Below are 24,384 nucleotides of genomic sequence, written 5' to 3'. Positions count from 1 at the left end.
GTGTTCCTTGAGAATTCTAACAAAGGTCACATGACAAAGCAGAACTGTGCATTAAGGCCCCTCAGTGTGAACGCAACCTTTGAATCACAGTCTGAGCAGGTTTCGTAGAAGTCCTATTATTATTAGAGCCTGCGTCATACCTGCCTGCTGAAGTGATTCTAAAGCAATTCCAGATGTTTTTGTATCTATTAGTCGTTTGGACCCAAAATGTCAAACAGGGCCAGATCAAAAAGAAGTTGTTTAATTGACCTTGTAATCACAGCACACTCGGCTGATTACCTTCATTCAGCCAATGAACAAAATCTGAAGGGAGAATCTGACCAGAGAACTGCCGGTCTACGAAGCGATTGAGATGTTAAAGAAGTGTGGGGGGGAAAAAGAAGAGGACTGCTGGTTCTGAATAAGTTTAGTTGGGACTAAAAACACAAGCTCAGAATGCATTTACAGCTCCACGTGTTAGCTGTGGTGAGGACATCTCTCTCTCCTTTTTAAAGCCTTCTAGCTGCGAGGTAAGAACCCAGTGAGCATGAATGCTGCCTGCTAGAAGGGGAGAGGCTGTGTTGGTATGGCTCTTTAGTAACAAAACATCATCTTATTTCAATAAATAAAAAAAAAAAAGGATATCAGAAAAAGGCTCGTCAAATCTTACTCAATGAATAAGAATACAAAAGAAAACATTTACAAATACCTGCAGCAAAATAAAACTTTGATGTGTGGTTTTAAAACATGTTTCAATAGTTGGGAGTAGCTCTGCTCAGAGACACAGACCAATGGTGGGTGAAGACTTAAATAAAGCAACTGTTGTATTAAGTGTCAGTGACTGTTGTATGCAGAATCACAGATCCAGCAGGTAACACCAGCTCAGTGGGCGACCAATTAGCTACACCTGTGGTAAGTCATCTTCTGTTCCTGTATACATTTCTTTTTATAAAATATTTTATTCATACAATCATTTCTTTAACTATAGCAACATTACTATTTAATTTTGAGTGGCAAGTTATCAGTCGCACATCACCTCATAAGAACAATAGTATATAAACAAATGCTGAAAAAAAATTATTCTGTATCCGGTTGGGTACATTTTGCTTTTCAGTTCATTCTATGTCTGTACACCTGTCTGTCCGTCTCTTTGTCAGTGATGAGCCGAAGGGGGGGTATTGCTGGTCCTGGTGGGGTGGGGGGGGGGTGTTGTGTGATTGGTACAGCTCTGAGCAGTAGTCTCCACTGGCTGGTCAGGAGGAGCGCCCTGCGAGGCGGAACAGGCTGGCTGTGAGCTGGCTTTAGCCTCATGCCGGCCCGTTTACAGCTGGCTCTGACGCGGCACTCTGGTCCAGTCTGAAAGAAGCACAAAGATGAAGATGAGAAAAGACGCAAGGAGAAAAAAAAACATGAGCTAGCTCGCTCTAGACGGACGCTCTCTGTGCAGCACCATTTTGTTTCTCTTTTTATTACTTGAGAGTAGGGATACAAGTAATTGGCTGCACAGTTGTATCAGGTGAAACAACTTTAAAATGTAATACGCGTATTATTACTGTTCAACTAGTAGTGTGTGATGTAACAATCTTAGATCATGAAACCTTTGAACATGTTGACGATCTGCCAAAGCAGAGAGATCGTAGAAACGAGATAATGCGTTTATCTCATCATGCTGCACTTTACACTCTCACATAGACTCATCTCTAACCTTCCGCTCTGCAGGGATAAAAATGAATCTCAAGAGTTAGTCTGCAAAAACAACTCCATCCCGGTTATATGCAACCGTTTAGACATTTTTGCAAACCGACACGGTGTGAGCAACAGTTAACTCATCTGCTTAGATTGCACTGATAACTTTTTATCTTGGACAGCGACACAACAAACTACACAATGGTGTCTGTCAATCAAAGCCCCGTGTTTAAATACAAAGTCTATTGGGTTTTTTTCGGCTGTACTCAGCCTTCTCTGAAACACAGCTAGGTGAATAAGTTTGGGCAAACTGATCAGTGACTTGCAAATTAGTCTTAAGATCAGTATGTATAAACATCTTTTTTTTATGATTTTATCATAAAAAATAAATAAATCGTGATATGGTATTTTTCCCATATCGCCCACCACTATGTTCAACTTGTAGCTTTGACTGAATGTCAGCTTTATTGGCCAGGTAACACGCAAAGGAATTTAACTTTGGTAGACCGTGCTCTCAAATGTAAACATGAAGTATTAGCAATTAACTAAAAAATATAAACAACTAATTAAAAACTAATAAGAACAAGACTAAATAACATAAGTGAACGTTAGTTGTCTTTGACAGTATTTGTTTTCTCACGTTTGCATGGAGTCTGTTCGTACAGGTTACATGAATTATGTGCATCAGCGAGTGGTGCAGCTGAGAACATCTTAAGATTCATTGCTTACACAAAGTGCATGTGGCTGACGGGGACTTACTTGGCCTCCTCTATGGCTGACATTTCCTCCAGAGGACCATTGGGAAGCTCTACAGCGGATCGACAGTTGTCACTGCTGACAGGACACACAGGAGAAGAGGGGGAGAAGTTCAAAGAAGAGCTCACCTAAAGTGGTTTAACATTACTCCTTTTAGGTCACATTCAAGCCAGTGATGGTAAAATGTGAATACAGTCAAACTACAGGGGGAGGTTCAATATTCAAATGGAGTAAGTACGTCCTCGAAATAAAGTCCCTGATTCTAAAGACCTATTGGAAAGCACATGTCAGTGTCCATACTAAAGGCCCTGAGATAAACAGCTCACTCTGCACCTTCTTTCAGGTCTAAGTGTTCAGACCTAGGTTGATGGGCAAGTTTGACGCGTGGCTCATACCACAGAAAACCAACTGAAAGAGACGACTGCTTCTATTGGAAAATGGTCTGGATTAACTTTACGGCTGCATCCAGCTGCTTGAGGAAGACCAGTGCCACAATTAATAACCTGTAAGCTCGGATCAGTAGCAGCATTTCTTGGATAGACACCTAAGTCCCGTCTTCATTCGCCACCTGTCTCTCGCGTCATGCAAGTCACAAGTATGGGTTACTCCAGCAGTACAACAACAACGTTAACACATTCTGCTTGGTTTGAATTGCAATCAGCGGCTCCAAAGACCGACTAAAACTTCGATATTATGCAGACTGGAGCAGTGAAATGAGTCAGGTCTGTCTGGAATACAAAAATTACAAAAACCATACACTATACAAACCAAGACTTTTGATGTTTGCCTGAAATGATAGATAACAGAAGAGAGGATCAATAGAATCTAAACTATGAAAGGTTTTAAGAAACGTCGACTTTGTAATTGACGGTGATAAAATATGTTTAGCTTTTGGTCTGAAAAGTCTTGACAGACGTAAACTCTTACTGCCCCTGAACTGGAAACTTCTTTAGTCTCACCTACAGACACTAACAATTGGCACACTAAAAAAATATATCAATGTAAGATAGAATTATAAAGATCATTGATATGAACAATTTGTTGAGCCTGTGTGTGTGTGTGTGAGTGTGAGTGTGAGTGTGTTTTGTGTCTGACCCTGTTTTGGGACAGCAGGCTGCGGCCGAGCTGTTGAGGCCTGTTCTCTCTGAATCACCGCAGTCCACTACTGCGCACGTCTCTGATGAGCTCTTCTCTTCATCACTGGAACACACACACACAGATATACATTAATAACATGTGAGCTGATCCATACCAACCACTTTGCCCACAGAAACACACACATACGCACACACACAACACAGTGAGGTGTGAACAGTGATGCATGCTGGACTGACAGACAGAGCAAACGGTAAAACAAAGGATGCAGGTGTTGAAATGGAAAACTATGAACACTTCGAAGGAAAAGCATCAAAATGTACAGCAAATGGAGAAAGTTTGAAAACTGATTTGGTCATTTGGCTAAATGCTTTGTTTACTTTGAAGCTACAGAGCCAGCAGATAGCATACAGGCCTACACACTGATTAGACCAAAACAGATTGTGCCAGCCGTCAGTCTTCTTTTGTCTCAGAGAACCACCAATAATCCTGTAAGCCTCAATCAAAGCAAAACACCAACAAACATCCAAATAGAATCCTACACTTGAGCAGCAACTCCACAATCGTTTAGAGTTTTCCAACATGGTTTATTTCTCGAGAAAAAAACAAACAAACAAAAAAAAAAACAGTTCATACTTGTTTCTTTTATTTAATTTATATAAGAAGCTTCTAAAAATTAAAAACGCTTCCATCTTTCCAATTAATGCACAAGAACTGTAATGAGTGGATGAGATCGGGGCAGTAAATCGATTCCTGTCATTCATGCTAATTAGTGGTTAGGGACAATTTAAGGAATGAAAATCCATATTCACTTAAAGTTGGATTATCATCGTAAGGAGACGGTCGCCACTAAATGGGTTTCTGTAGTTTATAGATATAAAGGGTGGACTTTAGTCGCGGCTGAAACGTCAGCATAAGGCTTCTAAAGTGAGGAGATCAGTCTATAAGAAGTCTCCTCAGCCATCTGTTCTGTTCAGATGTAAAGACGGTCACGTCTGAAGCATTGATGATTTATTCTAACGTGTCAAACCCAGGTGCACAGTGTGTTACAGACGGGTTTACACATCACCAGGTTTCACTGTGCTTGAATGATCTCAGAGACTTGTCCAGTATTGTGACTGTGTACACAATTAGAATTCATAAAGCAATGTCTTTTTAACGTGTATTCTAATCACAACAACTCGCATGTTAAGACAGAATGTTTTAAGGCCGACGTCTACACCAACAAAGATTCATCCAATGACCTACAGAAATGTTTGCACCTGATAAAGAATCCTTTACGGCCCCTTAGAGTTGTATCAGATAGTTTGGTCCTGTTCACATAAAAGCCATTAGAAACTGAAGAAACTAAAAACTGCACTTGGACAAAAACACCTTTGGTAGAAAAAACATGCAGAATGGAGATAATGACATAAACAAACAAGGAGCTGAAACCAAAGAAGAAGAAGTTTAAAATTGGGAAAGAAAAGTTGGTGGTTGACGTGACAACAAGACTACATCACGGCTGCAGGCTGATCTCTGATTGGCTGTACATACCGATAAGATTTCAACACTCTGAAGGAGACCACACCCACAACGCACAGCAAGAGAGAGAGGGGAAGCTCAGGTTGTAAGTGTCGCTCAGTTCATCAGACAGTTTGTTATTTACTCAGACAGACGGACAGACAGACATCATAATGTTGCATCAACAGAGGACAGAAGGACAGAGGACAATCGGAAATCTGTGTTTAACACTCCGTGGCTTATTACTTTGTGGAAACTGGGACTATAGATAGAACCATGCTAGCTACTACGGAGGATCTCTAAAGTAGAAGTTCATGGTGGGAAGAAAAACAAAATCAACTTTTATGTGAAAATGTTCAAACAAATACTGCAAAATTAAGATTTGTGATTTTTCACTTAAGAGTCAACTCGACTCTCAGTTCAAAATCCAAAAGAATAGGACCCCATATGGGCTTTTACCATTGGGCCACATGCTAATGGACAACCTGTGAACTTGTGTGTCCACAGAAAGTGACTCAAAATGCAACATTTTCCTGAGTCAAAACCTTCAAGATTATAACCTGAAGCCTCAGTACTAGAACAAAAACTGTTCTGAAACCAAGACAGAACCTACGACACCAAAGTCCTTTCTTGAGCTGCTGGTCTGTCTTGAATCTTGCTAATTTATTGAGCTGTAGTTCTTACTCTGTACATACAGTACTTTATTCTGTTTTTAGGGTTTGAGTCCCTCTACAGTCTGCCTTGCCTTCTCGTTTTAGTCATTCAAGCACGATCTACTATTGCTTGGGTTTTGATATCAAACTTATTAAACGTTTATTCTATTTGTATTTATTTGATCTGATTGATAATATGAAATATTGAATAGTCTTGGCTGATACAGTAAGAATTGTGGCCAATGAGCCACTGGAGAGTTTCCAGTTCTGTCAGATAAATGTTTTAAAAGTGGTGGAAATCTTGATTTTTCTCTGCTGTGCTGTGAAAAATGTGCGTGTCTGTCGAACCTCTTGAAGACGGCGGTCTCAGTTTTGGCGTCAACAGTGAGACTGACGGTTTCTTTCATGGAGCCGTTGATGACTGTCTCAGTAATACTGCGCTGCTCACAACAGGCGGTTTCCTCCTCTGCTTTGGTTCTCCCACAATCCTTTGATGTGGTAGAGGAGGGAGAAGCCGCACCTGTACCCAACCAGCCGTCACATTCTGACGAGTGTGAAGAAAGGCAACGACAGTGTAAGAGATGACCTTTACACAATCACTACATCTATCCTGATAGGAGGGAGTTCACTCATTGCTCATGTTAGACTATTGAGATTGTCCTGCTGAAAGACACTTAAAGTGAAATTGTAAAAATAGATATTAAGCAAGTGAACATTTCATATTATTCTGTGTCCTGGTTTCATCTGTTACAGAGTCACAGATAAATCACAGAGAGCCTGTAGATGCATTAGCACTCGTCTCACCTTCAGGCTGCATGGGTGCATTGACCCCCAGAGGGTCCATTGTCTCTATGCTGGTTTCCATAGCAACAGGAGAGTTGCACCTCAGAGGGTCTTTGGGGCTAAAAGAAAATACATGTAATTCAATAAATACTCTCTGATCAGCGTAAAACAAAAGCAGTGATGAAGAGTTTGTCGTAACGTCCTACCTGACGGGGACGAAATTGGAGAAATCGGCCCACCCTGTCTCGGAGTTGGTTGTTGCAGCAGGAGTCGAGCTCCAGGCTGCCTCGGGGAGAGCTTCTGTGGAGGAGGAGGAAGGGGGGGCCAGAGGAGAGGGGGCAGGGTTGTTAGGGCTGGAGGCAGGATTTGTTGATGTACCTGTGTCCATTGGGATGTCATCAAAATTGGCCGTCCATACAGGGCCTAAAAAAAAAAATATAGAAATGCAAAAACTCAAGAAAACGAAGGCATGCACTAACACTCCCCATCCACACTGAACACAAGCAACCTTGTAAGTGTAGATCATGTGACGTCAATGTGCTAAATTCTGACACACACACACACACACACACACACACACACACACACACAGGATTGTGTCTATTATCTGAATTCATAGATGTTTAGAGGCTTGCTCGTGGTACCTACAGTTTCTAAATGTACTGTGGGAGGTAAAGCTTTAACTTATTAGGCGCCGCTCCTCTGGAATCATCTACTATCATCTAATAAACTTTTCTTATGGATAAATCTTAAAGTTAACAGGGCTGGCACAGGTATAGACCAGCTCATAGTTATTCTGCTATAGGCCTAGACTATATCATATTACTGCATGTCACTATATTTACATCTCAGTTGGTAACCACTCCTCTCTGGGAGCTCAGATTAAGCAGGGTTCTTGTAATATAGCAGTAAGTAAGGTCCTTTACCTGCGTTTTGTAAACATAACGATGAGCATGGTCTTTTTAGCTGCTATTCTGTTACCAGACAAAGAGTAAGGTCCTTTACCTGCTTTTTGTAAAGTGTCTTGAGACACTTGTTATGAATTGACCCTATACAAATAAAGATTGATTGATAACTTCTACGAGGACGGCAGCCCTCGAAGTTAGCCAAAGACCATTGTATCTACAAACCTGTATCGACTTCCATTCTGTCATCGGTGGTGGGGTTTGAAGCTTCAAACTGATCTCTCTTTACATCCTCTTCCTCTGAGTCGGTGCTCTCCTCGCTGTCTGTGCTGCCTGAGCTCCTGAGATGGACAAAAATGGTTTTATTCAATTAGCATCATCAGAGAACATCCTCTCTCTACACAGCGGAGACAACGATAAGTCCACATGCACACGGCTTGGCTGTTTGGTCCGGTGCAAATAAGTTAATGGTGCTTTTCAGTTTGGAGTGCGGTGAATAATCAACAAAAACAAAGTACACTTATGACTGTACTGCTTAATGCTGAGCAAAGAGAAAACGATAAAGCCATTATTTAAATTTAGCTGAATTAAAAACAGTGTATGGATGTTTCTACAGAGCTCTGTATGGTTGTTAGCTAAAAAAAATATTACATTGTGGAGTAGAAACATGTTGCTGTTTGTTACAGTAGAACACTATTGATATTGACAATAGTTTGGATAGATGTGTGGGCTTGTAATGTGTAAAAAGACTAATGTGCGTGTGTGCGTGCGTGCGTGCGCGTCTGTCTGTCTGACCTGGGGCGTCTCTGTGCCTCTGGTGCAAAGGTGACATCTTTTTCATCCCAGATATCCTCCTCATCTGAACCAGCATCTTCAAACTGCTGGATTTTCTCCTTACAGCGAGCCTCAAACAAAGCTATATTCGCCTGGAGAAAAAAAACACACACACACAGACCACATAGTTAAAAGAATATTGGAATACAATGAAATATCAAATGGTGAAAAAATGAGACTTAAAATTTTGAAAAATGGTATCACTATACTTAAAATAAGATAATTCTTTATTCATCTCGCGAGCGGAGAAATTTACATTGAAAGGTGCACTGAAATACCCTGCACGCACACACATGTACGCACGGAATGACTAAACAAAGTCAAATAGATCCAAAGAAAACGCACACACAGCTCTGAGTTAACGTTTAAACCAGAATTTAATCTTTCAGACTTTGTTCTGGATATTTCTGCCTGTGACTTAAAACAAACAAAAATCAAAATTCCTAACGGACATTTGTTGCTCTGTGAGAATTGTAATGTCTGAGTGTTTTGCTTCAGAGCTTCATGGAAACTTCAAGAGTCTTATCAATGAACTATCAACTTCATGTTTTCCTACACAGTTTTATTTGCTGAGACTTTGACTTTTCATCTCATTTATAGTAAACATGTGAAGTGAAGATTAATATTTAAAGTACTTACACTTTCATTTGTATTCAGTGAAAAATTGATGTCTGATATTCTATCAAAGGGAATACTGCAAGGTTAAAGAGAACAGAGTTTAGTTTAGTTAGGATCGTTAGGCATTCACAAATATGGTGACTCAGGCAGACAGGATCCAGCACATGGCTGTAACACTTTCTCACCCCATGGCAGGCTCATGAGAAGAGAAACGTACTGATGAAGATGCATGGTTTTTATAGACATTGTTGTTCTTAACATGCACATTGAAAAACGATCAGAGAAAAGCAAAAAGAGAAACTGTGATCCATGGAAAATAAAACAGATGGCAGGGTTTCCTAAAACATGACTATGATCCTAACATTTAAGAAGTTCCATGTCCCAAGTCTGACATGTGCAACCTAAAGGCTGGTTCACACGGCAGGATAATTAGGCCAATTTTGGCCCCGATTCTCCCCTTCCGATAATCTTAAGGACGCCCCGATCATCATAAAATAATCTTATAAGATCATCCTGCCGTGTGTGGTGTGTTAAGACTGCTCTCGACATGTCGGGACCGCTCCGATCTCAAATTGGGGATATTCAACGTGTTGGATTGATTTGGCCCGATTTCTCATCCTGTGTCGTTGTCTCCCCCCCCCCCCATGTCATAAATGTGTCTTAATGATCTGTGGATCTACCGTGTCTGAGTGAACACTGTTCTGTTGAAATGATGTCAGGCCTTAGGAACAGACTGAACAGCCAATGAGAGGTCTTGATCATGGTTTTATAAATCTAAGCCAAAGGTTTATGTAGAAAGACAAGAGGCTCGAATTCACCACACAAACAGACATTTTTCAATCAAGTACCAGCTACCTTCCACAGCCCACAAGATTAAACCCCCGAGCAAGCTCTTCCTGAAGGATGTAAAGAGTGACAGGACACGACCATACAAAAGCTGGATATAGATTCTTATTTCAAAGTCAGACTTTTTCTTTGAAGCCACATCATAAGGACTTCAGATCTGTCCTGGCTGTGACTGCATCAGTTTGAGCCGTTCATTATCAGAAGTGACAGCTGACCAATTCAATCCTAAAGTCCTTGGCGTTTACATTTTATGGTGAACACGATGACTTCAAAAAGAAATCAAACTGTGTTTTTCAGTTAGGACATGCAAAAATAATGAAACAGAGAATGGAGCCTTTGTGGAAGCGTTTCTTCTTATTTTATTTGATGCTGTTTGTAAACGCAGAAAAGAAAAAGCTCTTCCTTCTCTCCACTACTACCAGCTTTGTAATGTTGTTCCTGCCACGTCCCTTCAGTGTTACAGTTATAATTAGACAAGTCCAGCCATGCAGGATGAGTACTCACTCCGCAACATCGTCCTGATCAGCAAACTCTTCGTCATTGAAGCCGAACTGCTCAATAAAATTGGACGTCATTTGTTGCATCTGATAATCAGAAAAGGCCTGGCAAACCCAGGACCAACGATAATGATATAGTCTCGGAGCTACACAAATCTTGTCATTATTTGCAGTACAGAAAATAGCAGATACATAAACTGAGCTGTGAAAAAACATGTTAACATGTAGAGTGGACAGGTTAATCGCTAAAATAAAGAACACATGCATTTGCAGACAAATGCCAAAATGCTTTAAAATGAGTTAACTCTCGTAGCAATAATGTCAAATAACATTAGTCGTTAATATATTCCATGTTTTAAATCAAGTTACTTAAGATTTAGTTACTAAATACATAGAGACGTGTATATATGAGCATTTTTGGAGTGCGCACAGGGTGTTTAAGACTTACTTGTTGGAGAGAAGAGTCTTGGTGAAAGCCACTGTCTTTGAAGTCCACCTCATCATCACTGGAAGAATGGATGTGGTGTGTATTCACCTACAAAATATTTAAAAAAATTTATTGGAGCAAGAAGGGTTGGCTTTGGATTAAAAAAACCCAACAACACCGCCTTAAATGTGCATCACTCAAACGACTGTGACATTACTAAACAATTTAGTTCACTACATGCTGGATTCCAGATACAACACAGTAAATAAACAATGATGACTTTTTTAAATGACAGCATTGTCCGTCATATGAAAGACTGACATCAATGTGAAGGGGGTGACTCACCAGGTCGACAGTGTTTCTCTTGTTTGTGTCAGTCAGCTGCCCAGAAATAAAGGCCTCCCATTTGTCTCTGTCTTCTTCTGGGAGCTCTGTTAAACACACAAATAGAAGACATACCTAGCACTCCTTCTATACAAACTGTACATTAACGGAAATGTTTGAGGACCGTTCTCTTAGCCTGTCGTGAAGATAACCAGTGGCATCTAACATTGACCTGTTAGCCGAGTCTGGAAAGCAACACTGAAGTATCGGCTAATGTACCACGGGACGACAGAGCAGCCTCTGTGAGACTTTTCAAATCAGTCTGTTTTTCAACAGAGTGAAAACAATCTTTTTGCTCCATCCGCTAATGACTGGTGGTATGTCAAAAATCTACATGTATATATTAAATCAATTAAAAGTAATGAAATACTTTGACTTCAGAACTGAGTTAAGTTAGAGGATGTTGTACTTTATGTACATATTTGTAGATTAAGACTGTTGGTACAAATGTGGGATTTTTTTGTAGCGACATGGCTCCATTTACGAGTGTAAATATAAGACAGAAAACGTAATAAAACTAAACTAATCTATTTTTGACACTTGATCCATAACATCACAGAGGAGTTTCTTACTTTGTCAATGGATTGAGTGACCTTTGTTAGCAACTTTGAAGAGAAGGAACTATTACAAAACATTAAACTAATAAACTGATGTCTGTGACGAGATGAGGCCAAAAATCGCCCAATCAACGTTCGAGTGAAAATCAGCTCCACGTTCAGAAGCTGCAACAAGTGAAGTATTTCATACCACAAGATAAGAATTGTAAACTGTGTACATCTTTTTGAAACTCAAGAAGCCGGCTACCTTGAGAGAAGTAACTTTAAAATCTGAAGAATAGACAAAATAATCCAATGTTAATGTAGCATAGCAATTTGACATGGATACTTATTCTTTCCTACAAAGGGCATCCACGGCCTGCATCTACTGAGTGGTCCTATTAGACCGTGCTGCCTGCCACATGTTGCGTCTTAGTGAGCAGATGAGCATGCTGGGGAGAGTTGAGAGCTTTCTAAAGCCTCAGACAGAAGGGTCTCCTTACCAGAGATGAGCTGTTGTATCTGGGGTCCATTCGGGCCTTTGTCACAGTTGTGAACTATAGAATTGGCTATTCTGGTGAGGTGACCCATGTAGCCTCGTCGCCGGCCACCTTCAGCCCTAAAACAAACATTAATACAATCATGAGGACTCTCCCTTACAAGTACCAGCAAAACAGATCCAACTGATATGATCCCTTCACTCTTGTGAAACATGAGCAGAAGTGATTACAGTGAAGGAGTAAAGGGCTTTGCCGACTACTCTGTTCTACTTAAAACGCCAACACAATAGAAACACTGTTGGACTCTGAAAGGTGACTTATTCACACCAGAGGAGAATACTTACTGTTCTTTCTCATTGGAGCTCCAGGCGTCTACGATTCTCTGAATAAACTGGCACTTTTGGAACAGCTGTTAGTGGGGGAAAAAAAAAAAGACAACAGGGAAGTTAATCAAAACACATTTTTTATATCCATGACGTAGTAGGTTGACGACAAAACCAAATAAAAACAAGCCGTCACTAACTGACATGACCGCTTTTATTGATGTTTGTCAGACAGGAGAGTCGGTAGAACACACAGAATATAGAATATCAAAACTCAGATGTGTGTAAACATCTAACTACTTTCTGACACTATCTCCCTTGAGCTCTTTTAAGCAAACATTGTTATAGAGCTTGTGGCAACCCAAGAGTGTTACTGATGATGTCCGGTTTCAGACAGGGTTTATAGAAGTGCTCGTGCAGAGAATTGGCAGCTACTGTGTGTGGGCCAGTCTACTCCAGTCAGTTAAAAAAAAGTCTCTCGGCTTTCTGAATCATGCCTTACATTTTACTGTAACATATTGCACAATACTCACATTAATCAATGAAGTAACGGCAACAAGTACAGAAGCAGTCCATAAAAACGGTGACAGACCACCTTTTGGATATGAGACCTAACATGTTCAGATGCTTCATTTCCCATCTTTAAGAGCTTCTATCGTATATAAAATCAGATGAAGCCGTGTTTGAAGAGCTTTGTGTCCTGGAGCTTATGATCCTCTCATCAAATAAAAACAAGGCCAGATACCTCCATGCTTTACTCACCTATCACTAGAATCAACAGTTCAGCTTTGCACTAGCTATCATGATCAGGCATTAACAGCATTTCAATGTTTACACTGAGTGTTCAGTTTGAACTCGTGCACGCACGCGTCCCTCTTACTCTGGTTGTTGGGGCTTACATGTTTGATAAGGATGCTTTCCCTTGCATGTTCTTGCTCTGTGTCTGGCTGAGGGTCGGTGGGAGCAGGAGGCATAGCCAGGATCATGGCTGTACAGATCTCCACCTGAATGTGGAGGAAGTTGTTCCAGATGTATTTAAAATACATATCCTGTGGAGAGAAGGAACAATAAGTGAATTAAGGAATGCTTCTCATCAGTTCTAATCCCATTTTGAGTGTTATTTTGTTCCCAATATCTGCGGTTCAGTAACTGTAACTTGTTATTGTGTGTAAATCAGCGACTTTATGGATAACTTCAGAAGATTCTGCAAATGTTTGGGATGCTTCGCTTTGTCACATTTTGTGAAGATGTCATTTGTGCTACATCTATTCACATTCAAACAACAATCCGAGGTCAAATCAACAAACGATCAAACAAAATGTTTCGACAATAAAAGCACTACATGTTCACTTTTTTCATTTATTCTTAGTGGAAAAAGTTTCAATAAATAAAATAGAACATGATCGTAAGCCAGTGACTTCGGATGATGTTCCACTCTTCTCTAACAGTTTGTACAGACACATTCACAAACAGCAGTACTCACTAGTATGACTCCCAGTGTGTTGAGGTTAATGAGTTCTGTGTTGATGCTGTGTGTGTTGCTCTGCAACAGGCTGGCCACCAGTCTGACCACATTGAGCCTTGTGTTTCCCACAGGGGGGTCCAGTACCCCCCATGTCGTCTTCATCATATTCCTCTGTTGGTAGAGAACAAATATATAAATAGATCACCGATGGGAACATGTACAACATTGACAAATAAGTGCAAAAAAAAAGACAAAACGTCACACCACTGTAATCTCTGCCATGTGTGTGTGTGTGTGTGTGTGTGTGAGAATTCAGCTAGAGTCAAAGAAAAAAAAAAAAAAAAAAAAAAGATCTTACATGTAAACAAAACATTACATTTGATCAGTCGCAGTGCACAACCATAAATATTTAATCAACCAGACTCTCTGGTATTAAATATCATCCTGACAACTCTCAGGGTGGGTTTTACCTTTGGGGGCTCCAGTAGCAGCTGGTGGAAGTCTTTAAGTCGGGGTCTCACAGCCTCCAGGATGCTGTGGTTGACTGAGAATGAAGGATGAGACATCCCAGGGGGACAATCCATGTGACCCTCAAACCTAAAACAGGATTTTCAAACTTCAGGTTGTAGCATCTTTAAAGCACGAAGACCGTGTTTCCCCTGCCAACATTTCTGGGAAATGGTGTGCTGCTGGGGATATTTCAGACAGACATGAGAACTGTTGTATGAATTCAAAATGTATATTTAATATTTTAACATCTTAAAGGATTTCTGACAGATAAGTTTGGTGGTCATATGATCATAGTTCTTTTAGGTCTCAACAGAATCTTCCATTGTACTTTCACACTGATTTCTATCAGGTGAGCTCAAAATTCAGGATTTTGTTTGTCGTCACATCCCATCCAATCATAAAACCATTTGTCTGTCACACTTTGTTCTCCAGCTGTGACTTAATAGAACAGAAATTCAATCCATTTCATGTTTATCATATACTCAAACAACTCTCAGCTTGGGCCAAATTATACTATATATCATGTATAGAGGATTATATTTTTTTGTTCTCTTTCCACATTCTTGTAGAAACTCATCACCAAGTGTTCAATTCAATGTTGAATAAAAGAAATAACGAGAGGCGGAGCCAGAGGACGTACGCTGGTCTTCTGGTCTCAAACAGTGTGAGGAGGATCTGGATAACGCTGACAATTGCAGAATCATTTTTCTCCTTGTCAAAGATGTTCCCCAGCAGCTGCTCCACTGTCTCTTGTCTGAGGAGGAGGACACACAAGAAGATAAGAAAAATAACCATCTCAGTCATTACTGATCTGCATGCAGGGTTTTTCTTGGCTCAGTATGACGCGTGTAAACTTGTACACATGCATGTGTACTGTGCATACAGACTCAACCCAACACTTCTAAAGCAAGAGATCAAATCATGGGGGATTAAAAAAGGGCACTTCTCACATTAAAGTCCGATTTTATACAAAGAAAATCATGTAATCTGTTCAAAATGTTGACGTTTTAGTATTCATATTTAAAGAAGATTATTCAGTGGTAGTTTCATGTTTAGATTTTTTTCGTCATGCTTAAAAATTGACACCCTCTCCCTCTGTGGAAAACTTGTCACTTCCTCTGCTGGCATGTTTGGCACCATTTCTGGTGCACAGGACTTATGACACAGTGTTGCCACTACAACAGTGTTACGCTGTAATTGCAGCTAAAAATACAAATTCACAGATTACTGTCTTTGGAAAGCTGTGTTCTTCATGCATCAATAGGGATGGTACCAAATATGTCAGAGAGAGGAAGTATAAAATATGGAGGGTGCAGCTTTCACCTCGTTTCATGTGCAGGAAAAACACCAGCATATTGTCATGAAAGACCTATTCGGTAAACATTACAATATCTAAATCTGTTATGACAGAAAAAAAAGTAATTAACTTTATTAGAATAATTTGTAAAGGCCTGAGATATACACACATACTTTATGTGAAAGGGTAAGGTAAAAAATGTTGTGAAGTCATGACTCAGATTCTTTGCAGGGAAACAGATGCTTACTTTTCAAGTGTTGCCAGGAGTGGGTCGGGTTCAGAGCAGCCCTGGACCTGGAACATCTGGTCTCTGCTCAGTCTGATAATCTCACACAGGGACTGAGAGGCATTCGAGTGTCTCTGTACAGGGAAAAGAGGACACATAGGAGAAACATGACTATGAACCAGAAGCCCTTAGTTTGAAGTGTAAAACACTAAAAGTCATTATATCTTAATGTCTTCAATTAAAAAAATCTGAGCCATGAACAGGGCCCAATGCAGGGGTCCTCAACAGGCGGCCCACGGCCCACCGGCTGCCTGTTTGTGGTCCTTGAGCTGTTATTCCTTTACTGGTATACACATGGCATGTGTATACCAGGACTGGTCTCCATGAATACAACTATACACAGATAGCCTGTTACTGGGTCACTCACTGCTGCAAGCAGTTTTAACTTTCATTTTTGGAGCAGTTCGCATATTGCTGTTTTGCTGGCTGTAAGGACGTACCGTAAATTCCGGACTATTGAGCGCACCTGGATATAAGCCGCACCGGCAAAAAATAAGTAAATAAATGTATTGGTACATATATAAGCCGCACTTGATTATAAGCCGCAGGTGTCCACGTTGTAACAAAGCGATTTACACAGAAAGACGTGACACAAAAACGTTGTTTTAACTTTTAATTAAATACGTAGGCTACCGGCTACATCCGCAAATACGAAGCCTAGTGGAAATCCTTTATCGAACAGTGTCTGTAACACGGCTGATGAAAAAGATTACCGTAATATATTTCACAAGAAAAAGTCCATCCATTCACTGCCTCAGAATGACTTCATTACTCACTTCCTCAGTCTCTTTTTCGATGTCGCTGTCAGTTTCAACTTTACGTGCAGCAGCTCTGTTAGCTTCTTTGACAGCCGGGTCAATCGCCTTTAACTTGAAAGCTGCATCATATGCATTTCTCCGTGTGTTAAGATCTGATATTAAGATCCGATGTGACAAGGTCAAATGTTTTTGCGGCAGAAGCTCATTGTCCCCCAAGAAAAATCCATAAATAAGCCGCATCGTTGTAAAAGCCGCAGTGTTCAAAACGTGACAAAAAAGTAGCGGCTTATAGTCCGGAATTTACGGTAATTCACTTAGATCCCAAGTAAAGAGTAGCCTACTAAATTGTGAGTTCAAGATTGCACGTTTGGTTGGTGGTGCTTTACGGGTGAACTACTAAGAAAATGTGCGTGAATGATGATGATGGCACGGTCACTTGGACCATTGTTGCGCATCATCAGCTGTGTAAGATCGGACATATATGCTCTTGCAAGAGGTCTCGAATAAGGAGGTACAAGCAGTGGTGAGGCCCCCCGATCCAAGCGTCCTACAGAGCAGCAGCACAGGGCTGTAGAGGGAGGAGACGAGAGTGATAGAGAGAGAAGCGCACCGAACTGGACGAGATGGGGAAGAGACGTGCAACACGAGAAAAAAAAAAACAACCAGTTTAAAATGTAATGTTGGTGAAAAGAGGGAAACAGGAAGACATAACGTTACATATACATATTAATGTTAAAATTATTTAGAACGCAGAGGCTGTGAATGTTCAGTCATATTAATTTAATCATGGTGTCTCTTTATTAACTATTATTGAAGAGAAATCAAAAATAAATGCATGTCAAAACAAACGTGCGGGGGGGAAGAATCTTTACACTTCATTTTATTGAGTCTATGTCTCCTCCTAACTGCAGCCTGTTGTGTGTAACACTGGGCTCCTGGCTTGGTAAATTGCATTAGTTGTACTAACTTAACTTCTTGACATTTTCTCCTCCCAGTATTTTGCACACTGAGGCAGAAACGCCTCATGTTGCATATTCATTAAGGCAAACGTACTAAAAAGGGACAGGACGTATTGTTTTACTCATATGAAAGACACAATCCTCACTTCACGTTGTGGTATCAAGTCAACACATTTGCACACCTAAAACATACATATTTATGATTATGCTACCAAAGGTCCCTTGTAATCCGAACAGATCGTTCACTGGAGCCCATTGATGACTTGTAAATGGTGATCAATTTATGCCGGCCAATGAAGAAAAAGGAAAAATGTGCTTGATACTCACATCCTCATCTTGAGATGGTTGCACCATGTCCACCAGTCTCTGAATCACCTTCTCTTCATTCAGCCACTGAAGGATATTTACCAGAGCAAAAACAGAGAGGCTTCACTTGATATGTCAGTGAAGAACAGCGTTAAATGTTAAATGTCTTCTGTAAATGTTTCCTGAGTAATGGCAGGTCAAAGTGAGCTAAACTGAATTTGCTGGTCTGTAGCTTTGGTCTGTGATGGTCCAAGAAAGCCTTTTCAGGACAGCCAGGGGAGTGTTATTCTGATACTCACGTTGAGAACGTCCTGCCGTAGCTGCTGTGGTTCGATGCAAGTGAGCATTCTGAGCAGCAGGTCCATGATGGCAGATGTCCCGATGTGTTTGATCATCAGGTCTACGAAGTCCTCCCGCTTTCGCAGAAATTCCACAATCTATTACAAAGAAGGCAAACAATCAATAAAGGACCTCCAAAGTTTACAGAAGACGGATGTTTCTTCTTATTCTCCTGATGTCACAAGAGGCGTGATATCATGTTTTACATTCTTCAAACACATGACCCCCTGGTCTTGCTGACTAACCTGTTCAGGCTTGCGCCCTATGAGAATGGAGAGGACCTTCGAGAAGAAGCTGGCAAGTAGCGGGTTGAGAGGCGGCTCATTCTGGAGAAAGCCGTACAGCTTCATCAGCAGTTTTTCATCTTCTCCCAGTCTGTCATTGATCTGGCCCACATCTGATGTAAGCAGCTCACAGGATATGTTGGGATACCTGATAAGACAACAAAAGTCCCCCTTTAATGTGGAGCTCAAATGACAGAGATGCAAAGTCAAGGTGACAAATACGCTGACTGCTCTAACAACCCACCAGTCAACGCTACGTATCATTAGGAGGGGAAAGGGCACCGATATTTCATGTAACATTTCAAATCGTTCAGACTTTGTCTCCTGTTCTTTTATTATGATCCATTGACTAGTAAAGGCTACAAAAAGTTGGAGCTTTGTCCAACTTTTGTTGGATCTGCTTTGTGTCTGAAAGGTATTTGCATCAGAGAATCACTTTGATTAAAACAACAGACAGAAAGCCTTGTCTTCCTCTCGTGATCTACCGTATTTTCCGCACTATAAGGCGCACCGTATTATAGGGCGCACCTTCAATGAATGACATATTTTAAAACTTTTTCCATATATAAGGCGCACCGCATTATAAGGCGCTACAGTAGAGGCTTGGGTATGCATCCATCGGACGGTGCTAGGCTAAAGCTAGCGCTAGCTCATCCTCTTGCTTCCTCCACTTCCGCACCATTGATTCGTTAATGTTAAACTCTCGCGCTGCTGCTCTATTCCTGTGTTCTACTGCGTGACTGATCGCCTTGAGTTTAAACTCTGCATTGTAAGCGTGTCTCTTAATAGGAGCCATTTCAGGGTCTTTACACAAACACAAATGGAAATAAAACGTCGTTTTATATATCCCAGCATGCATCGCGCACTACTTCTTCTACGGGGGAAAATTGAGTCGGCGGCTGCTTACCGTAGTTGTGAGACCTGTTGCGGCTCAATATTGTAGCGATTGTAGAGCCAATCGTGGGGTGTTGATGCCGCAAAGCATTATGGGTGTTCAGGACTTTGGTGTAAACCATGAGTGTTCTGGGTATTGCTGTTCATGACTTTCTGCTGTTGGCAGTTTTCGTGTTGTAGTTTTATGTTCTGTCTAAATAAATGCCCCTGCTTGGGGCGGCGTGTGTGTTGACTGAGACTTATAGCTCGTCTTTGAGTCATTCTTCCACGCAGCTCGCCACAATATTTATCCATATATAAGGCGCATCGGATTATAAGGCGCATGGCCAGCTTTTGAAAAAATGTAACGCTTTTAGGTGCGCCTTGTAGTGCGGAAAATACGGTAATCACCTCAAATAACACACAAGTGATCATCTTAACTCCATCCTGTGGCAACATACATTGTGGAGTCCTTGATTATAAATGTAATGCTTTACATTGTTTATGGTTTGATTACAATTTTACCAGAAAATGATGACAGTAATGACTGAGGATCACAGCAGAGTCAGTGAGGAGAAATAAAAACATCACAATACTGAGCCAGATACGGATGAGCTCACAAAAACCAAGAGTCACTATTATGAACATTAAAGCAAGGGCTGGATGTTCTTTACATATACAGACTAAAGAAGTAATACATTATTTGTAAAGAGAGTGTAAAGCAGAAAGAGAACTGACAAAGAATATTGAAGGAGGAGGGTGAGACCAAAGGAGACGAGCAAAGATATTTCACTGAATCTGCTTTTAGCTGAACATCATCAAAGTCACACCAGAGCAGAGAGCGATCACTACTACACGACGCTGCACTTTGTTTTAAACATGCTTGTACAGAAGATTAAATCAAATGTCACTAAAAAGTAAACAACAGGTCCTTCAGTTTGACCGCTCTTATCATCTGCAGTGTCCTCTTACTTGTATTTCACTTTTTCCTCAACATCAGTACAGGGCTCCTGTGTGATGAAGGTGACGAGGTCCTCCATGCACTGTGGTCTCAGTATGAAGTCAACCAGCTTGTGATTCTGGGCCTTGCACTCCTGCAGGACGTCGTCCTCATCCATCACCTCCGTCAACGTCACATCCTCCTTCTCTAACAGTGTGTCTATGTGCGACGTAGTGTGGAGGTCAAACTTCCAAAACATGTTGGCTCTAAAACAAACAACATGAGTCAGAAGAACAAACACAACATGACATCTTCTGCCTGGGCTTATCCGAACATATAAAAGTCGAGTTCAATGATTCACCGTGGGATTATTCTTCTGCCTACCTGCGGGTATATTGGGAGTCCAGAGGGTGGAGCTCAGGTTATAAAGAGGTGTGTTCTAGTCTTTGGGAGTTGTGGCCCATTCCAGGCTAGCCGGATGGACAGACAGGCAGACTGTGGTGATGGACAGACTGACAAGCAGCACACATACAGCAGTTCAACAGCATACACCTGCGAGGGCCGATACAAAAACACATGGAGACAAGTTAACAACGAAATGTTCCACTGCTATTAGAGCATTTTTCTATTTGTAATTGCAGACGCCATGAATCCCCGACAATAAAGGAGCTGTTGACTGCCACATACAGGCTCTGCTACGTGCAAAGATCAGGTCACCTGTCTCCACAGCACATTTTCCAAGGTGCATACATTCTATTTTTATTACAAGTATTCTTTTATATTATATATTAGATATCATATTTTTCAATTGTTTCTCCTATGAATTAATGTTTACAGTTCAGAATCATCGACAATCAACTCCAAAGTGGCAAAAACTAAATATTGATACACTGACAATTGATGTGCGAAAGACACATTTTCCTTTTCAAGAGTGTTATAACACCCCATTCACTTCATAAAGTGTTCATTTAGAGGTGAAGCATGCAGGTATACCTGGATTGTCTCTTAAAAAAACAAACGGTATGGCATATCATGTCATTTAAAAAAAACTACTTTTAAATGCCACCGTCAGGATCAAAGTGTTATCTCTCTAACTGTGGAAGTGTAAATTTCCTTTTTCATCTTTCAGAGTGCATTTTGTAGCTTCAAAAACTTTTCAAACTGCAGGTAACCTGAGAACATGTTGATAGTGAGGGATTTAAAAATATTAAAATGAGTCTTTATGGAAAATTATTATAATAGTAGTGAACAAACATAAATCCAAAGGATGGCCATTTGAAGCAGTTCTAATGTTTACGTTCATACATTGATCAACTGATCAGTAATTAAAAAAGGAGGCATTAGCTTGATAATAGCGTAGCAGCGATGCCGTCACTGTAGACTTTCTCTAACACGCCACAGACGTGGGCTGCTATGCTTTCTGCAGAATGATAGTCTATTGCCATGGCAGCTTGTACTTCGGCCCAATAAACACTAACAGAAGCTTCGTCCATCCAGATAGTGTAACAGGACAAATACAGGGTTATCATTTTTGTGAGAAGCTAGTTCATCCTCTGTGCCCTGATGGCATCAAAAGGGCATTTTCTAACAGAGCGGGTTTAAGTGCTGAGTAGAGATCGCCTGTGATCTGTTTTTTTCTATTTACCACTTTGTGCTTGATAAAAGAATCATCACTGAACTACTGTGTTTATGGTCTTATTGCATTTTGCTTGTGTTTACTTTGTCAAACATGGTTGGAAACAACATATGCCTGCTGGCTCCACTCTGTCAGGTTGGATAGGCTGAGGATTTGATGTCTGACAGAAAAAAAAAAACTTGCTTTGGCTGCTTAAATAGTATGCTTCTTTAACATTATTTATATGTTTTTGAGGGTGCCTTTTCCAATCCAAAATGGCACCTTATCAAAATGGAAGGGGGAGTTAGTTATTATTTAATGAAAGAAATACTTCAAACATTGAATTGCGCACTTACAGCCTGCCCCTAGAAAATATTTTTAAAAGACTGCCAAACAATTCCTAGACTATGCTGAAGATTTTCAATCATGATAAGAGATCATATAAATTGTTATTAAAAATACATATATACCAAAAAAAAAAGTCAAGTCACTTTCTGCAAGGAGTAAAGACGTATAAGAACTTGTCGTTTATGTTCTTGTCAGGAACAGAAGAAGACCTTCTGTTCAATTAAGTTTGTTCCACTTTATGCAGGAACACAAGTTCAAACAGCTAATGTTCATTGGACTTTACATTCATCTTCTTACATGCACTGTCTTTTCTACATTGTGTTTTTTTATTCGTTATAATATAAACGTAATAAAAATTTGGCATACTATAGGACATTTTTAAATCTTGTTTTATATATCATAATTTCACTTTGTATATTTTATTTTTATTTAAGTTCTTAGTAACTGTTTTCCTCATTCCTCATATGTGTAAATGTACTTGGCAATAAAACCTGATTCTGATAAGCTTCACAGGAAAATACTTCCCATTAGGCACGGATTCTTTATGTGGAGTAAGTGTGAGCAATCAGAGTGAGGGATTAAGGGAATCCCAGTAAATACAGCTGGACCTCAACTGGAAAAGTGGTCATTCTTGGCCATTCTCACTTTTCAACTTTTAAAAGAAAGGGTAATAGGGTATTTCAAGATATCATTTTTTTTAAAGCTTTTATAAAATAAAACATTACAACTCAACTTTGACTGTGAAGAATCTGAAAGTATTGCAGCAACAACGTATTAAGATAATAGATGCTTGATTAACTTCATTTGCATTCAAAGTTAATGTTTCTCCCTTCTGTTTGTTTTGACTAGGCAACATCCTCCCACCACTTTAACAACTACCATTGATGAAATTAAAAAAACTTAAGTGACCCCCCCCCAACAATATATAAGAGACAAATACACAATATAGTACAGCAGACCAGAAAAACAAACTTTCGCACTGCGCCTGTCCGTTGTCACGAGACAACACAATCAAAGTCGACATTTACTGACTAATGACCGGTAGTTATGTTGAACTGTGAACTCACTAAGTATGCAGTTATCCTCAGTCCACGTAGAAGGACATCAGCTGATTCTTATCTAAATCGACACAGCTTGTATAGCCAAATACACGGATGCACACGGTAATACAGTTCAGCAGCTTCATCTGAGAAAACAGACCGCCTGCTGGAACGCGATTCTGAATCAAAATGCAGTAACGTAGCAACCACGAATAACAGGGATCAGTTTACATGTTTTTCAGATTTTTTTTTTTTAGAAATTAAACACAAAAAAAACAGATCAGGGATTACTCGTGACAGTCGATATATTTATAACAACGCTAGAAATTCAGTTTTTTTAATCGTGTAGCGATCCTACTGGTTTATATAATGTAACACAGGCTGGCGTTATTTTCATTTTACTGTCGAAATACTTGGTTTACAGTAACGTCAGGTCATTAACATGCGAGGGCCCAAAACACCGCTAACGCACCAGAAACACACCGGCACAGACACATATACAGGCTAACGATAGTAGCTGGCTATTGTTAGCTAACCTGGTCACTTAAAATCAGGATCAAACTCACGTAAAGGACTATTACGTCAGTTTGGCCGGTGTCACTGAGACATACGAAAACGGTTAATTAGCGGAAAGGTTAGCCAGCTAGGCATCAATATAACATCATGGTAGCTCACAACACTGATGTTTCCCCCTCTACAGACTAGAGGTACACCAACAGTGTCTGACAGCAGAGCATTAAGATGGCCAAGTGTGTTTCTTGATAGCCAGCTAACGTTAGCCGGCTGCTGAAGACTGCTGGCTAATCTTCAGCACCAACCAAGAGCAAGTGTACCTACCGATAAACAACGGTAAACGGTGAGTCTCCAGGATGTAGCTTATGTTGCCATCAGCCCCCAACCTTTACAAAACGAACACGGAGATTACACGGAGTTCCGGTAAAGAAAATAAAGCGTTTAAAACTGATTCTGACAGGCGCGAAAAGGGAGATCATCGGAGGGCACTTTTCAAGATGGCGGTTCCGTCAACTTCAGCGACCCC

General features: G+C 40.4%; 1 protein-coding gene and 1 long non-coding RNA gene across 9 annotated transcripts; both read right to left on the bottom strand.

The window, feature by feature from the left end:
• Positions 1 to 225: 225 nt before the first annotated feature.
• On the bottom strand, positions 226 to 24,377 carry ppp6r3 (protein phosphatase 6, regulatory subunit 3). Of its 8 annotated transcripts, none has more exons than XM_079345748.1 (25): positions 24,183 to 24,377; positions 20,727 to 20,894; positions 20,375 to 20,608; positions 18,491 to 18,677; positions 18,206 to 18,343; positions 17,928 to 17,993; positions 15,845 to 15,957; positions 14,941 to 15,054; positions 14,261 to 14,387; positions 13,809 to 13,961; positions 13,225 to 13,374; positions 12,347 to 12,411; positions 12,006 to 12,121; positions 10,928 to 11,013; positions 10,604 to 10,690; positions 10,163 to 10,260; positions 8,834 to 8,888; positions 8,156 to 8,286; positions 7,586 to 7,701; positions 6,662 to 6,878; positions 6,477 to 6,574; positions 6,021 to 6,192; positions 3,517 to 3,621; positions 2,425 to 2,499; positions 226 to 1,335 (listed from the first exon to the last, which is right to left on the bottom strand). In XM_079345748.1, the coding sequence occupies exons 3-25, from the start codon at positions 20,599 to 20,601 to the stop codon at positions 1,287 to 1,289; spliced, it is 2,745 nt and encodes a 914-aa protein (XP_079201874.1). In that variant the 5' UTR covers positions 20,602 to 20,608; positions 20,727 to 20,894; positions 24,183 to 24,377; the 3' UTR covers positions 226 to 1,286. The 8 variants fall into 8 exon arrangements, with proteins under 8 accessions (XP_079201874.1, XP_079201876.1, XP_079201873.1 ...); XM_079345750.1 differs by having other exon boundaries at positions 6,021 to 6,216; positions 6,662 to 6,755; XM_079345747.1 differs by having other exon boundaries at positions 6,021 to 6,216; positions 10,163 to 10,242.
• On the bottom strand, positions 6,894 to 7,567 carry LOC306825175. Its single transcript, XR_013779225.1, has 3 exons — positions 7,461 to 7,567; positions 7,042 to 7,381; positions 6,894 to 6,963 (listed from the first exon to the last, which is right to left on the bottom strand). It is a non-coding gene; the product is annotated as an uncharacterized lncRNA (long non-coding RNA).
• Positions 24,378 to 24,384: the final 7 nt, after the last annotated feature.

Source organism: Symphodus melops (assembly GCF_947650265.1).
Source record: "Symphodus melops genome assembly, chromosome: 6".
Taxonomy (NCBI): domain Eukaryota; kingdom Metazoa; phylum Chordata; class Actinopteri; order Labriformes; family Labridae; genus Symphodus; species Symphodus melops.
This window is presented reverse-complemented; position numbering and strand designations above follow the sequence as displayed.